Below are 16,672 nucleotides of genomic sequence, written 5' to 3' on the forward strand. Positions count from 1 at the left end.
AAGATGACTATACAGTTGCATATATTTATCTTGATTTACAATTGTATAAGAAATGTTTTCCTTTTGTATTGTTCAAGTAATTTGCAATTTTTATGTCTGAATAGGTGGGATGAATCACTGGCAGTATGTGGAGGGAAAGAGTGCAGTCCAGGAGAGCTGCCATGTTGGGATAATGACCACTGTGTAGAGCACTCTCGTCTTTGTGATGGTACACCTGATTGCCCAACATCTGAAGATGAAGATCGAAGCTTTTGTATTGCTTTTAAATCTATGCAGGAGACTACTACACTTGCTGTTGACCTTCAAGCATCTTTGTGTGACCAAAAACCTTACATGAAAGAAACAAATTGTTCCTTGGATGATTATCAGTGTGAGAGTGGTGAATGCATTCCTAAAATGTACTTCTGTAATGGGCACTCTGATTGCCAGACAGGAGATGATGAGGAGCCAAATGCTTGCTCATTTTACAATAAAATACCTCCAGGAATGGGTCAGCTCCCTCAGAATATTACTGATTCAGGAGGAAGTAAGATAAAAGATTGTGGAGAAAACATGGTAGAGTGCCCATCAGGAAAGTGTGTATTAAAGAATAAAAAATGCTCCCTTGCTGAGCTGTGTAACGATTCACTTAACAAGGACGAATGTGAACATGGTACTAGTTTAAATCTGAGTAATGACATAGAGGACAATATCACTGAATCTAGTGCAGAGGACGAAGAATACATGAAACAAAATATCTCAGATAAACCTAACAATTTAACAAATGAGGTAAAAGTATTAGGTAACATGACAAACTTCAGTAATGTTGAGCACAATTTAACATCGCCTCCTGTTCTGAAAGATCTTGATCTAGGAAGTTTAGAGGAGGACACCCAAACTCATTATCAAACTCCATCACAAGAAGTTGTACATACCCAAGAGACAATTTCATCAAGTGATATTGATTTTAATTTCAAAGTAATTGTCGAAGACTCTTCAGAATCTAGTGAGGGGGAAAATTTGGACACTGGCTTCAAAGAAAACAATAAAAGTAGTGCTGACAGCATTGAGCTTTCCAACTGGATACGTGATGACCAAAACCTATCTACAAATTCTTCAGACAGTCAAGAATTATTTGCAGAAGAAATTGTTCCAAATGCTACTTTAAAAATATCTATTTCAGACTCGGATATATTTGCGAACTTCAATGCCTCTTTAGAAGAAAATGAAATTGATGAGAGAGTTAAAAACGCAACAAAAATTCTTAAACTAGATTCTGATGAAGAACGTGATGATACAGACTTACACTTAGAAACTTTATATGATTCTATGAAGGACAGTGATGGCTCTGATGAAGATTTAGAAAGAGATAATTTGGAAGACAATGAACCAGTTGGTCAAATTAAAGCTAATTCCAGTGACGAGGATAGTATTATCAGTATTCCACATTCAGAAATTAATATGACTACTATTTTACCACTAAATGCTACCTTAGATAGTGACTTAATCATACAAGATGACAGTGAAAGTCAGACTGCAGGCAGTCAGTTCACAGACATCGACACTACAACTTTAGCATTTGCAACAGAGGAAATGACTTCTCTTTACACTACTGACAGTAATCTACTACTTAACAGTTTTACATCAGACAAAAAAGATGAAGACATGTTACAAAAGGCAACAGAAACCGTAAATGATAATATTCATCCATCACCAGGTCCTACAAACCGTGATACAACAATTTCTTCACACCTTCTCAAAACAGAGTTAGATCATTCAGAACATACAGCAGCATCCCAGGATGAAGCTCAGTACCAGTCTACTACCGAGTTAGCAATTATGGATCTTGAAGATTCTACAACAAATGCTGATGTAACAATACCTGTCTCTACAGAACCAGATAACTGGAAAGATATGGCAGCTGGACAGAAGAATCTCACTATTCTCATAGCTGTTCATTCTGTTGGAAATGAGAGTAAAATACCACAGTACATTATTCATGGCCTTGATGGAAGTACATACGAGTATGAAGTTGTTGGTGTGAATGAAGATGACAGTTTTAACAGGACAGAGACAAACAATGAAGGAAACAACAGACAAATGGTACATGAATACAGTGGAGGCATCCATGAACTGTCTTACTTGCATGATAAAATATCTTCGGGTACAAAATTAACCTGTGAAATTCCTCTGCTGATTCTCGTGATTTTTGGTGTCATTCAAAACATATAAGTTACAATACTTCCCGTACTGAACAAAAACAAAAAATTTACTTTTCTTCTGTTAAGTTAAACATTGTTGTCAAGGTTTTATACCAGCAGGTAAGGATCACTTCAAAAACAAAAACAGTTTCAGGCCAAATGTTACCTTGTAAGTATGGAAATGCTTCAGAATGACAAAACAATATTAAAAAGAAATGCTATTTTATAAATCACAAGTGTTCAAAACCAGAGTAAAAATTACAAAAATTATCAAGCAAATTAATCAACATTAAAAGAAAATATTGATGAATTGAGCACTATATATCAACTGAAATTTACCAAGTACCCATTAAGCAATTATTCCACAATTAGTTACCTTTTAACTGGTTTTGTCTCATAATTTATTTTTACCACGCCAAAAGATAATATATTCAGTTAATTTTTAAAAAAATTTTATTTTCCTGTCTGTTTTTGCTAAAGGGCAAATATAACATTTTCTTATTTTCAGTCAAAAGTGTCACAAGTTGAAAGAAGCTTTAGAGCTAAAACATTCTAACAAAGGTATACTGAAGTTGCCCAATGTTCCATACCTAGGAGGAAGCACTTGCTACCTTACTGTATATAATGAAAATATATGGAGTACAATAACCTGTATTAATAAATTGGTTTTTAAATTCTATTTTGCTACAGTTTTGCTTTTGGGCCTCATCGTTTGAAACTTATGATGACAGTTTTTCTATTAAACAGTCTTGTAAATAATATCTGGAAATTACATTTCATAGAAGTAAAAACTGACCATATCAGGATTATGTAGCACGAGGATGACACTAAACCAAGATAATATGAATCAAACCTGTAAGTACATAATGGTATTTTATAAGGAGAAATGTCATGGACTTGGTAGATTTGCTGAAATATTTGGTTGAGTCAGTTCAACAAAAATAAAATACATGAGTGAAAAATGAGTTGCAATATGTTCCATGATTGATTATGATTAGGATTAAAAGTAAGATATATGATTACTAATTATTTTTTCATTATATTTTAAGAAGAAAAGAATTTGGTAGATTAAACATTTTCTACAGTGTTACAAAGGAAATAGTACAGTGTATATGACTTTATAATGGTTCAATGGAATAGAATGGTGGGTATGCATTTTCAAATGATCTATCAAAATTATGCAATGATCGATAACTTATGATTTTTTACATCACAAATGAACACTGAAAATGGTTAACCTAGTTGTTTTTTTTTTTTTTGCATATTTTACACAATGATCTTTGTACTTCACCACATTACAAAAAAAAAAATTTTATTCTAGCCCTCCCCATACAATATTCTCAGTGAAACTTGTAAAGGTGTCATCTTGATCCTACCTCATTTTAAAATGCATATTTCCAGAAGAATCAAAGTTTAATTTGTGATTAGGAGACATTTTGGACTTGTACTCCTCAACCACATGAGTTAGCTTGCAGAATTTATTTATATATCTATTTTTTTTTTTTTTTTACAAAGATGGTTTACAAGACCAAGAATAGTGAAAGTTCTGTAATTCTTTGGCCATTATCAAATGCATTTTGAGAAATCAAATACTGTACCTGTATTGCAATAATTGAGTTCATTAGAGTATTTATTATTTAGATGTACAGTTTACCAAATATTGTCTACTGAGCATCTATAAGACATGTACTAGAGTATTATATAGAACTTGAATTTTATCACCTCATAAAAACTGATCTAGAATTAGTATTTTATACAATGTCTATGCGCCCCTTAACCTTACCATAAAATTAAGGTAAATCTTCTTTCATGATTAAGCAAATTAAGTCATGTAGATCACACATAGTAGGGAATTTTTTATAGAACTGCTCGCAGCTGTATGCATGAGAAGGAAATTTAAATTCATTCCCTTATCAAAAACCAAATGCTATACACAAATTGGCTTTGTAAATTTCAACATAGAACTCAGTGAATAAATGTTAAATGATATTAGAAGCAGAAGAAATAAAGATTTGGTGGATAGATGTAAATTATTTACGTCAGCAATAACCTAATGTATTTCATAACCTGAATTAGAGAGTACTAAAAGTACACTAAAATTCTTTCAACTTCACAAACTAGATAGTAAGCTTTGAAAATATTTAAGTGCATTTTTAATATTCTGACTCCTGGTTACTGCAATATCGAATGGCATAGTGGTTTTTCTCTTTGGTGAATCTTGAGCCTTATTATTTTTGTTAAGATCTTTTTGCAACACTGATTCATCTCCCTCTTGGTTAATTCTTGATAACGTATGTATTAATGCTGCAGCATAATCCAGAGTTTTGGAGTAATCTGGTGCTTTTAGGCTTTATAATTTTGTACATATTATTGACAAGCATTTATGTCAATATTGGTTTCATTGCTTAAGCATAGTTTAGAGGGAATTATGTAAAATAAATTTTCATACACAACATGAATATTAAATGCTTGCTCTTCATCATGAAATCATTTAAGTGCTCACAACTATTTAACATTAAGCATTAAATGAAGACAAAAACACTATTTTGAATGCAGACACCAAAGTTAGAGATTATGAAGCTTCTTTTTAAGATGTCACATATATGTACACAGAACATTATGATGTTCAACTTTTGGAAAAAGTTTTCATGTGAACAGCTGTTTTTGGTATGTGTTGACAAAAAATAAATATTTTTGCTTTACGATAACCAAATCATTAATAAAATCTTGTTGTAACCATATTTACTTAGTACGGAATGTCTTCCAAGATGAAGATATGAAATCCTCAAATCGACGAAAAGCAAATGAATATCAATGCATCTCGTATATGGCTCAGTATTATGCAGTACTGTACAAAACCATATTTTTGTTATTTATTATTTATGCAGCATAACATTTACAATCACAAGGGCATTCCTAATACTATAACAGAATTATGTTGAGTCAAGCTTCTTTTCAGTCTTTTGAATAAACCACTCCTTAATACAAGTAGTCCCCAGGTTATGGCAGCTCTGACTTATGGCGTTCCATACTTACGGCACTTTTTCAAATATATTCATAAAAAAATCGGTTCCAGGTTATGGCTGGCGTTCCAAAGTTACAGCAAAGTAACCCTAAAGTTATAGCAGTGCAACTCAGATTGCAGCGCTGTGAAGGCCATAGGCACTGATGTTCCGATCTGCAGCGTTCTGACTTATGGCACGCTGCAAAAATGGAACCCCCACCGTAACCTGGGGACTGCCTGTACTGTAAATATATTTCTTGTTCATATTGACATGCCATCAATTATAAAAGTCAAGCAACTACATTACTGGAGTAAAATTTGTCAATAAAAAGAGAATACTGACAGCGTACACCATTGGTGCATCCATATTCTACTTTTGGTATAAAGTAAAGGTTAAGCGGTTTAGACCATAAGGCTGGTTGGTGTACAGAAAACGAATCCCTTGCTGTGCTATGCTTAAATTCATGCTATTTTTGTCTTGCCTGTCAAGTATGTAAGCTACTTCCAGTGCAAAGACTGGGAAATTTCAGTCCAAGACAAAGTATTCAGTACGTACTCTAAAGTTGTACATTGATGTCGTAGCCATACTGTAATATCTTTACATTATTATTATTATTACTGTATTATTATTATTATTATTATTATTATTATTATTATTATTATTATTGCTACTTCAGCTGCATTTATTTTATAGAAGACTTTTTCTATTTTCCTTATTGCGGACTTCTCTTCATTGGAGGTGCGTGCTAACAGCTCGCCTTTATTTGTTATTTCATGGGGAAAGTCAAAATATGTGGATTCTCTTTTTATATATTCTATACAAAGTTAGAATATTATAACTTATACAGTTGTTGCTGCAACGATTCTGTCATTCTCCAGCGGGAGCTAGTAGAGGATTGGCAGGTTGCATAGGTCCTTTCGAATTTATACACAGGCTTCAGTAGGGGGTCATGGACAGCAAGTTTAGATTGGTTGCAGTCGGCGAGCTTCAAGCCACATTTCCGCTGCGAAGCTCAAGCCTGGCTGATCTTCTCGTTCTGGGAATGTTACTCATTCCAGCATTTCCATTGGCCTGCCGTTGCGTGACGTCATGCCGACTGACATCATTATTTCCTTTCTCTCTCTCTCTCGTTGTCGGGGGTTGTTTTGAAGGGCGCCTCGATCTTCAGGGGCGTCTCCATTATCAGGGTTGTCCTTTTCAGGTATTTGTTGAATTTGTTGGTTATTCAGCATTGTTCTTCTCAAATTCTTGGGTAGGAGTGATGCTTCCTGTGTCATGTTCATTGTAGGCTTTTTCTCGGCAATGAGGAGCGCCTCCAGCAGGCACAGACGTCGAACATCGGTGGCTCTCCTGATTATACTTATATTTTGTGTAATACTGTCACGGGAGATGGAAGTATTGTGGGTGGCATGGGCATGGTTCATAATGGCACCTTCCTGGGCGTGGCAGGAGATCCTCTTTGACAGACACATCGTGGTCATTCCAATATAAAAGCCGGGGCATCCTCGGACAGGACATACAAATTGGTAGACCACGTTCTTTTGCTTGAGAGGGGTCTCTTGCTGGCAGAGAGGGGTTATTCTTCATCACGAGATCACGGGTGTGGGGGTTCTTGTAATATATTACTAGATTCATCCTCTTATTATCCTCGGTCGGGGTGACATTCCCATGACGATTTTCTTCATGGAGCTCTCGTCCTCGCGGTACTGGGGATGCATACGGGCCTTGTAATATATCTTGATGATTTCTTGGGGGTCAGGTTGTGCGCTCTCACTGCTACACCATCTCTCCAGGCCAGTTTGGAGTTCCTTGTTGATGAGCTTGTTGGTGAAACCATTATTCACCAACAATCATGCAGCACGTTCAAATTTCTTGTTAGTGTCTTGCTAGGTGGAACAGTGGGAGAGGGCCCTTCTAATGAAGGTCCTGACCATCGTATTCTTAAACCTAGCAGGGCACTCGCTATCTCCGTTCAAGCATAGTCCCAAACTGGTAGATTTCGTGTAAACTGATGTCTTCAAGTTCCAAGTTCTGCTCCGTCTTTGTGACCATAACGTCGAGGAAGGGGAGCCGGTCGTCTGCACTGAACTCGACAATGTAGTTCAGCATACTACATTGCTGGAATGCCTGACGAAGGGCTTCAACCTCCTCCTTGCCGTCTGCTTGAACGAAAACATCGTCGATATATTGTGCATATTTCTTCGGCCGCTGGATTCTCTCGAAGACACGTTCTTCTACAGTGCCCATGTAAAAATTTGCAAAGAGGACGCCCAATGGAGAGCCCATTGCAACGCCATCTTTCTGTCTATACATGTGCCTTCTGTGGGTAGTGAAAGGCACCATCTTTGTACAAATCTCCAGCAGAGAGCCTTCAAGGAACCTTCTGAGATGTTCAGTGGGGTTATTGTTGGGTCTCTATACACTCTGTTCAGGATAATGTGGATGGTCTCATCCACCGGTACATTGGTGAATAGACTCTCTACGTCCAGAGAGGCGATGGTCCCTGTGCCAGGGGAGCCTTGGATCACTTTGAGGAATTCCACAGAGGACTTCAGGCTATAGCTGCTCGGGACGTAGGGGGGTCAGGATATGGTTTAATTGTTTGGCGAGGGCACATGTCAGGGCAGGTATTTGGCTGATGATCAAGGCAGAGGGGGTTACCAGCCTTGTGTGTCTTGACATTCCCATACAGATAACCAAGGTTGAAGTCACCTGCGATGGGGGGAAGATGGACAGCATTGGTGGCAGCATTAACAGTGCTGATAATCTTATTAGCTTTCATCTTCCCCCCACCGCAGGTGATTTCGACCTTGGTTATCTGTATGGGAGTGTCAAGACACACAATCCTATATCCCCCTCTGCCTGATCATCAGCCAAACACCTGCCCTGACCTATGCCCTCGCCAAACGATTAAACCGTATTCTGACCCCCCTACGTCCCGAGCAGCTTTAGCCTGAAGTCCTCTGTGGAATTTCTTGAAGTGATCCAAGACTCCCCTGGCACAGGGACCATCGCCTCTCTGGACGTAGAGAGTCTATTCACCAATGTACGGTGGATGAAACCATCCACATTATCCTGAACAGAGTGTATAGAGACCCAACGATGACCCCACTGAACATCCCGGAAGGTTCCTTGAAGGCTCTCTACTGGAGATTTGTACAAAGATGGTGCCTTTCACTACCCACAGAAGGCACATGTATGGACAGAAAGATGGCGTTGCAATGGGCTCTCCATTGGGTGTCCTCTTTGCAAATTTTTACATGGCACTGTAGAAGAACGTGTCTTCGAGAGAATCCAGTGGCCGAAGAAATATGCACGATACTGTATATCGACGATGTTTTTGTTCACGCAGATGGTGAGGAGGTTGAAGCCCTTCATCAGGCATTCCAACAATGTAGTGTGCTGAACTACACTGTCGAGTTCAGCACAGACGACCGGCTTCCCTTCCTCGACGTTATGGTCACAAAGACAGAGAGGAACTTGAAGACATCAGTTTACACGAAATCTACCAATTTGGGACTATGCTTGAACGAAGATAGTGAGTGGCCTGCTAGGTTTAAGAATACGACAGTCAGGACCCTCATTAGAAGGGCCCTCTCCCACTGTTCCACCTGGCAAGACACTAACAAAGAATTTAAACGAGCTGCACGAATGTTGGTGAATAATGGTTTCACCAACAAACTCATCAACAAGGAAATCCGAACTGGCCTGGAGAAATGGTATAGCAGTGAGAGCGTACAACTGTCCCCCAAGAAGACACCAAGATATATTACAAGGCCTGTATGCATCCCCAGTACTGCAAGAATGAGCTCCATGAAGAAAATCGTCATGGAGAACGCCACCCCAACCAAGGATAATAAGAGGATAAATCTAGTAATATATTACAAGAACCGCCACACCCGTGATCTTGTGATGAAGAATAACCCCTCTCTGCCAGCAAGAGACCCCCCCTCAAGCAGAAGAATGTTGTCTACTAATTTGTATGTCCTGTCCGAGGATGCCCCAGCGTTTATATTGGAATGACCATGATACATCTGTCAAAGAGGATCTCCTGCCACGCTCAGGAAGGTGCCATCATGAACCATGCCCGAGCCACCCACAACACTTCCATCTCCCGTGACAGTATTATACAAAATATAAGTATAATCGGGAGAGCCGCCGACCCTCGACGTCTGCGCTTGCTGGAGGCGCTCCTCATTACCGAGAAAAAGCCTACAATGTACACAATGCAGGAGGCATTGCTCCTACCCACGAATTTGAGAACAATGCCAAACCACCACCAAATTCAACAAACACCTGAAAATGACAACCCTGATAATGGAGACGCCCCTGAAGAACGAGGCGCCCTTCGAGACAACCCCCGACAACGAGAGAGAGAGAAAGGAAATAATGACGTTATTCACACCTCTGCCCAATAGCAGCCAAACTACCTATGATGTCAGTTGGCATGACGTCACGCAATGGCAGGCCAATGGAAACGCTGGAATGAGTAACATTCCCAGAACGAGATCAGCCAGGCTTGAGCTTCGCCGAGGAAATGTGGCTTGAAGCTTGCCGACTGCAACCAATCAAAACTTGCCATCGATGACCCCCTACTGAAGCCTGTGTATAAATTCGGAAGGGCCTATGCAACCTGCCAGTCCTCTACTAGCTCCCACAGGAGAATGACAGAAGAGTCTGTCGAAACCTCGTGGCAACAACTGTATAAGCAACCACAACTGTATAAGTTATAATATTCTAACATTGTATAGAATATATAAAAACAGAATCCACATATTTTGACTTTCCCCCATGAAATGACAAATATAGGCGAGCTGTTAGCATGCACCTTCAATGAAGAGAGGTCCACAATAAGGAAAATAGAAAAAGTCTTCTATAAAATAAATAAAGCTGAAGCACCAATAATATTCAATAAAACCTGTTTAAAAGAGGGTCTGCTGCCAAATTAATATTATTATTATTACATACTAAGTAGTTTAACCGGAACACTGTGCTAATTTGTTTTGCTCACACAGGGCTGGCCTGATAGATTTGTCTTTATTAATAATAGAGTTTAAATTTTATTTATTAAAATACAGTTGCTTAATTGAAAATAATGGGGATTCTGACAAAATTTTCTTAATTAATATGTTTCCTAAACTTGGCATTTGTTGTTGATTACATTTTGGACATTCACACAACAAATGTTCAAGTGTTAAAGTTACTTCACATTCTGTACTGTACATACAGTATAGGGAATTCTATGACAAGTCAAAATTGCCTGTATGGTATTCCTTTTGATATGACGAATTCCATATTCTAAAATTTAGGATGGTCTGTTTCAATTTGTTACCAACTGGTTTATTATTCCATGTTTTCTGCTAGTTATTGATTATGAGTTTTAGAGATGTTATATAATCACTAAGAGGAATACCTACATGTGATTATGTCATAGTAGTTACAGCTTTGGCTGCTTTATCAGCTTCTCAGTGTCCTTTAATACTCATATGGGCTGGAATCCAACATATATCAACAATTTTACATTCTTTATCTTGACAAGTCACTGATAGGACTGAATATGAGAAATCGTGTACTCATAAGTGATTAGCACTGAATAAGAGAGGTCATGTACTCAGACCGCTTGTTATGTGGGCAATGCACTTGATCTGGATATTCATTCTAAAATAATGATACTTTGACTACCTGGAAGAGGTAGAATCTTGGTGCAAATGATCATTAAGTTTTCAGGGTAAAGCTTTTATAGAGAGGTTCTGAACTGGTGGCTGATAATCTTATACTACAGATATGAAAAAACATTTATGTTTGTTGACCCAGCCTCTAGTTCTCTCCACGACATCAGAGCAACTGCAAACTAATGCTTCAAGATGGATGGGCTGGCAGATTTTATATGAAAGTTGTATAAACTTTCATGTGAGAATCTACTGCTTCCTGTTTGTGGCACTCAGTTTCTCTCATTCGTGACTGACAGCCTTTGCCCTATAGCTGCAAAATGGGGGAACTTTTATAGCAGGAAACAATAACCTCTAAGGTTATTAACAAAATGTTAAAGTCTTCAAGAAAACAGGATTAATGAAATGTGCATATTGTCATGGGTTATGTGAAAGATGTATTAACAGATAGTATTTAGCACAAAAGGCAGAGGGCCTAGCACAAGAGTAAATCCTATGCATAATTGTGACTAGCATTGGGGCGCTGTTTCAAAGGCACTCAATAAGATAGCAAATCTCTCATACCCCCTACTTTGGATGCAAGGAAACCCCAGTGGTGGCAAGACTTGCAATTGTTAGATTGTCAGAAGACATGATCAGTCCTATCTACACCATGGCAGTAGTTATTACTTTGCAGAAAACTTTCTTCACAAACTGTAAAATCTAAAATGCTCAAAGCATTAGTTACATTCTGAGTGTGTGGATTTTTTTACACTTTGGGTCCAAAACGCTTCAGTTCCACGTCTTTTTATATTTGTAGAGACTCGCAGCCTCCTAGTTAGAATCTGGAAGCAATTGATCACACCAACAAAACTTGGTGATCATATCAAAACTGTAGTTTAAATACTGTACTGTATTATGACTGCATACTTATAAGAAATACTTCTAAGAATGGTTCAATCTAGAAAATATTGCTTACAGATAATCAAATTAAAAATGCAAATTTCTTGACTGTTTTGCTACTGAATTCCATAAGGTCACCAAAAAATGTTTTTTTTTTTACTGTTGTAGTTTTAGGAATGTCAGCTTACCTTCATACTCTGTAAGACTTGGGTGTACTTGATATTTTTTACTGTACAAGTGAGAATTAAATGGGCCACTGTAGATTTGCATCTTTAAAAAGTCCAACAACTGGGAAGTAGTATTTAAGAATCGTTCAACCTAGCAAATGAAATAATAAGATACAAATGCATTATTAAACAGTCAGAATACCACTTCTCATAAGTGAATTCTTTAGGGGCTAGGGTACCTATTTATGGAAACCACCCCAGGGCTGGCCTTTCCTGACGAAAAGGTTTCCATTAATAAGCTTTTTTTAAATACAAGCTAGTCAGAAATAAAAATGCTAAGTATCTGGATCTATTTGTGTAAAATCAGATAAACTCAATTTTACATAAACACATACTAATTTTAAGCTAACAATAAAGCACAAACATAATTTATATTGTAAAGGGGTAATAAGTTGATAGTCATGAAAAGTTCAAAATTCTTAAATTAATTTGCTCTGCATATCATCAGAAGTAGGTATACCTTAGCTTAACCAGACCACTGAGCTGATTAACAGCTCTCCTAGGGCTGGCCCGAAGGATTAGATTTATTTTATGTGGCTAAGAACCAATTGGTTACCTAGCAACGGGACCTACAGTTTATTGTGGAATCTGAACCACATTATAACGTGAAATGAATTTCTATCACCAGAAATAAATTCCTCTAATTCTTCATTGGCCGGTCAGAGAATCGAACGCGGGGCCAGCAGAGTGTTAGCTGAGAACGATACCCACCCGTCCAATGAGGAACTAAAGCTCCATCAAGACAGATGCGTTAGATTAATGTGCAGGTACTGTACTGGCAATCCTGGAAGACAAAAGCTCAGGTTGTACACAACAAAAATGCTAAGGGCAATTGCAGTTCCTTTTAACATTCATAAACATTGGTGAGTAACATTCATCCCATACAGTACTTATCTGGCTAATGTACAGTACAGTACCATTAATAAGGAAACATTCCTCACTGCCCATTTGGTGAACTTTGATCTTTCCTCTAAGCATACAAAGGTTTGCCTAATGGCATCTACTACCCATTATCTAGCAGAATAGCAAAAGGGTTGTCTGTTATTATGAGGTAGAAATAAAGAAAGTAAATGCTTAAAGAATTTTAAAACACAATACCTCTGTAATGAAATTTCAGATTCTTGAAAAGTTTATGACTATGTTCTGTAGAAATCTGTACAGATTAACTGTATGTGAACTGAAGGAAAGTGCTCATATTCTGTAACTGATACAGTATTGTTTATCCTTTAGAGAGACATACAGAAATAGGAAAACTTCACTAAATTCTGTAAGTACTGAGATTTTATTTTTATGTGGTACATAATTCAAGGGCTTAATAATCATATTAAACTGAAAGCAGTCATTTTTAAATACTTATGAAAAAATATAAACCTTTAAATTAATATACACTTTTTTTTAGGACCTAACTTGAAATGACAACAAAAATTCCTGACAAATTTTCTCTCTACTCTGCCTTACAGTCATTAATAATGTCAAGTATTTTCAATCCTCTTTCATCTTCCTTGAGCTTAGCAGTCTGAAAGTGATGCTTTAGTCTAATGATTATTTCTGCTTACTACTGTACTAATGACAGCTTCCTTGCTATTTCCATGTTCTGATTAAAGTTATACTGTAAGTGTAAATTTGCAAATTTCCTATACAGTACAACATAATAAAACTATTAAACATTTGATATATACTGTAAAAAAGATTTCAAACGTTAAGAACCATACTGGCACTAATCCTTGACCAGAAAGCTGACATAAGTCCGAATTTGTAAAATCTCTCTTAACTGTACGATGTTTACATAGTGTTAATGGAGGAATTTCCATATTCTGAAAAGTATTTCCTCAATTATCTGCACATGCAGTATTTGCAGCTCAGCATTATCCACAAATGCAGCCCCCCAAAATTTACATGATACTGCATAAACAATAAAAATATAAAAAAAAGCCTTCTGTATGGTTGGCAATGGTGCATGGACAGAAATACATGATGGTAATGCTGTTGACAGTCATACAGCGCACTAGGGAAGGGGGTGTTGTGGTGGGTAGACCAGAGTAAGCATGTCCAGGGGGAGGGGGAAGGCCAGATAGGCTGAGTGGGGAGGGCTGGACAGCCCATGTCTGCAAAGTAGCTTTAACAACTATTATTGGCTTAAAAGTTATGCTGTCACATAAGACATCATTACACATTTTGTTTATCTCTTCTGTGTGGCTCAGTATTATGAAGGGTACGCCACGGTAAGTATGTTCAGGATGGGAGGGCCAGTAGAGCTAAGTAGGGAGCAGTGGGTGTGTCTTCATCTGCTTGGAAGTTTTTGCAACTGTCACTGGCTTAAAAGCAATGTAACGCAAAATGTCATTATGTCTAGTGCTTTTAAGAGGCTGAGAAAGATGCATTGTGACTAGAATAATGTCAGGTAGTAGTTTTGTTGGTGCAAGAGCACTTGTATGCTTTAGGACCATTTGCAATTGTTATTTGCTCAAATGACATGATGCCATATTATGTCATAGTTTCCTTTTCTAATTGACTGTCCGCAAAAATACCAACAAACTTGTTGCTGAGCATGCTCTGCTGCTTTGTCTACTTGCATGTTTTTTCTCAGTACTGTAATTACATATTAAACAGTTGCTGTGTATGCATTGTGTCACAATCCTTTCCATGAACTTTGTGGGTGTCCCTGCAGCATTACAGGACTGTTTTAGCTGTGTGTGGTAATGTGTACTGCGTGTACTGTACAGCCCTACCACCTCCTGAGAGGGCCAGGAAGATGCTGACACTTCAGAAGAAGCTGGATATCACTGGGAGGATCGAGGCTAGTTGGTCCATGATTCGTCTTACATCCAAGTACACCATAACACAGTCTACCCTGCAGGACATCAAGAATCAATGACAACCCGAAAAAGTACGACTGACTTTGGGAAGAAGACGCGCAGGAGTGAGGCTCAAAAGGTCATAGCCAAGCCCTGTCTTGAAGGGGTATTTAGAATACTGTAATTGAACTAGATCTGGTTTCATTAGCAGAGGATGGCCAGGGTGCATGTGTAAGTAGTACTGAGTTGAAGGCAGCTGCAGCTATGAAGCTCAAAGGTCTGTACTGTACTGTACAGGCAGTCCCCGGGTTATAACGGGCTCGGCTTATGACGTTCAAGCTTACGACGCTCTTCGAATATATTCATCAGAAACTATTTCCCGGGTTACAATGCATGTTCCGGGCTTACAACACCGATCCAACAGAAGAAATATGGTTCCAAAAGGGCAGGATGGTCAAAATTTGGAGGTTTTTTTGATGAAAAACTCAATAAAAATGCAGTTTACACCATTTACAAGACACCCAAATGATTAAAAGTAAAATTTTCTTATGATCCTTGACAATATTTTGGGTTACGTCAATTTTTGGCTTATGACACGGCATCGGAATGGAACCCTGTCATAAACCAGGGACTGACCTTATGGGGTTATGGACTTTAACATGTCGAAGGGTTTGCCTAACGTGTCTAAGGGTTTGCCATTTCAGTTCAAAATTGGACCTGAGCTTTGCAACAAGATGATTCCTGGTGAAGCCTTGGATGTTTCCAAAGAGGCAACAGAGGAATTTCAGAAAATTATAAAAGACTTGATGAAAAATGAACACTTTGTTTTGAGTCAAATCTACAACACTGAAGAAACTGGTCTGTTCTATTACTCTGTGGCTGATGGGAAGGAAAAGAATTTACCTAGTTGAAAGCTTTTGCAGTAACGTGTCTGCTTTGTTATGCAAATGGTTTTGCTAGCTATTGTTGCAAACCAGTCATCGTCGGGCATGCAAAGCAACCCAGTGCCCTTTGTAAGTTGATGGATGGTCTCCCCGTGATCTGGTATCATTTAAGCAAAGGCTTGTTCACTGTCAAGATTATCTCTGATTGGTTCCATATGCACTTTTGGATGAGATTATTCATCATCAGACACAGGATCTTACCATTGCCAGACATCAGGCAAAGGCTTTGCTTCTCATCAACCATGCAGCTCTACAACCTACCACAACCTAGATGGTTGGTGACAGAAGAAATATTAGGGTCATGTTTTTGCCTGCTAATATAACTGCACCCATACAACTGATGGACCAAGGTGCTATTGTTGCAATGAAATGGCTATACAGGAGGAAGTTTTTGGAAAATGTTGCTGGTGTTTAAGGAGAAAGAGCAAGGGGGAGCAGACTCTGGAGAATCTTTGAAAGTATTCCCTGAAGTTTGCCGTATACAACTTCACAGATGCTGGGAAGAATGTCAACAAGCAAACCCTGAGAACACGTGGAACTGTATCCCGGCCTGGTCAACTTCCAAGGTTTTGATGTTCACAAATTTCATGTCGAGATAGTGAAGGGAGGTGACAATGTTCCCAAGGTTGACATACAAGAGCAGCTGAGTGACAGTGGTGGTGATACACGCTTCCAGGTGATGTCCAACATTGACATAGCTGCTGCAAATGCCTTTGATAATATGGAGGAGGAAGCCCCTGAAGACAATGACAAGAATGATGACAACCAACCCCAACCACAAGGGCATGCGGAGGATCTTGGACATATTCACTGATCTGATGGAGAACCCTAAAATTGATTGCAGATGCATCCCCAGGGCCTTGGATTTTGCTGAAGCTCCAGAAATAAGGCAGTTGGTGTTTTTTAACCAAAATTGTCATTGTTTTTATAAGAGCACCTTTGATACCTTCTGCAGAAACCCCCATGCACC

General features: G+C 38.3%; 1 protein-coding gene across 1 annotated transcript in view; it reads left to right on the forward strand.

The window, feature by feature from the left end:
• The window catches only part of LOC136850588 (uncharacterized), a 219,940-nt gene extending 215,047 nt beyond the window's left edge, over positions 1 to 4,893 (forward strand). The window contains exon 11 of the mRNA XM_067124233.1: positions 105 to 4,893. Within this exon, the coding sequence (XP_066980334.1) occupies positions 105 to 2,211 (2,107 nt within the window). The 3' untranslated portion in view covers positions 2,212 to 4,893. The remainder of the gene's footprint in view (positions 1 to 104) is intronic.
• The last annotated feature ends 11,779 nt before the right edge of the window (positions 4,894 to 16,672 follow it).

This window comes from Macrobrachium rosenbergii, chromosome 22 (genome assembly GCF_040412425.1).
Source record: "Macrobrachium rosenbergii isolate ZJJX-2024 chromosome 22, ASM4041242v1, whole genome shotgun sequence".
Taxonomy (NCBI): Eukaryota; Metazoa; Arthropoda; class Malacostraca; order Decapoda; family Palaemonidae; genus Macrobrachium; species Macrobrachium rosenbergii.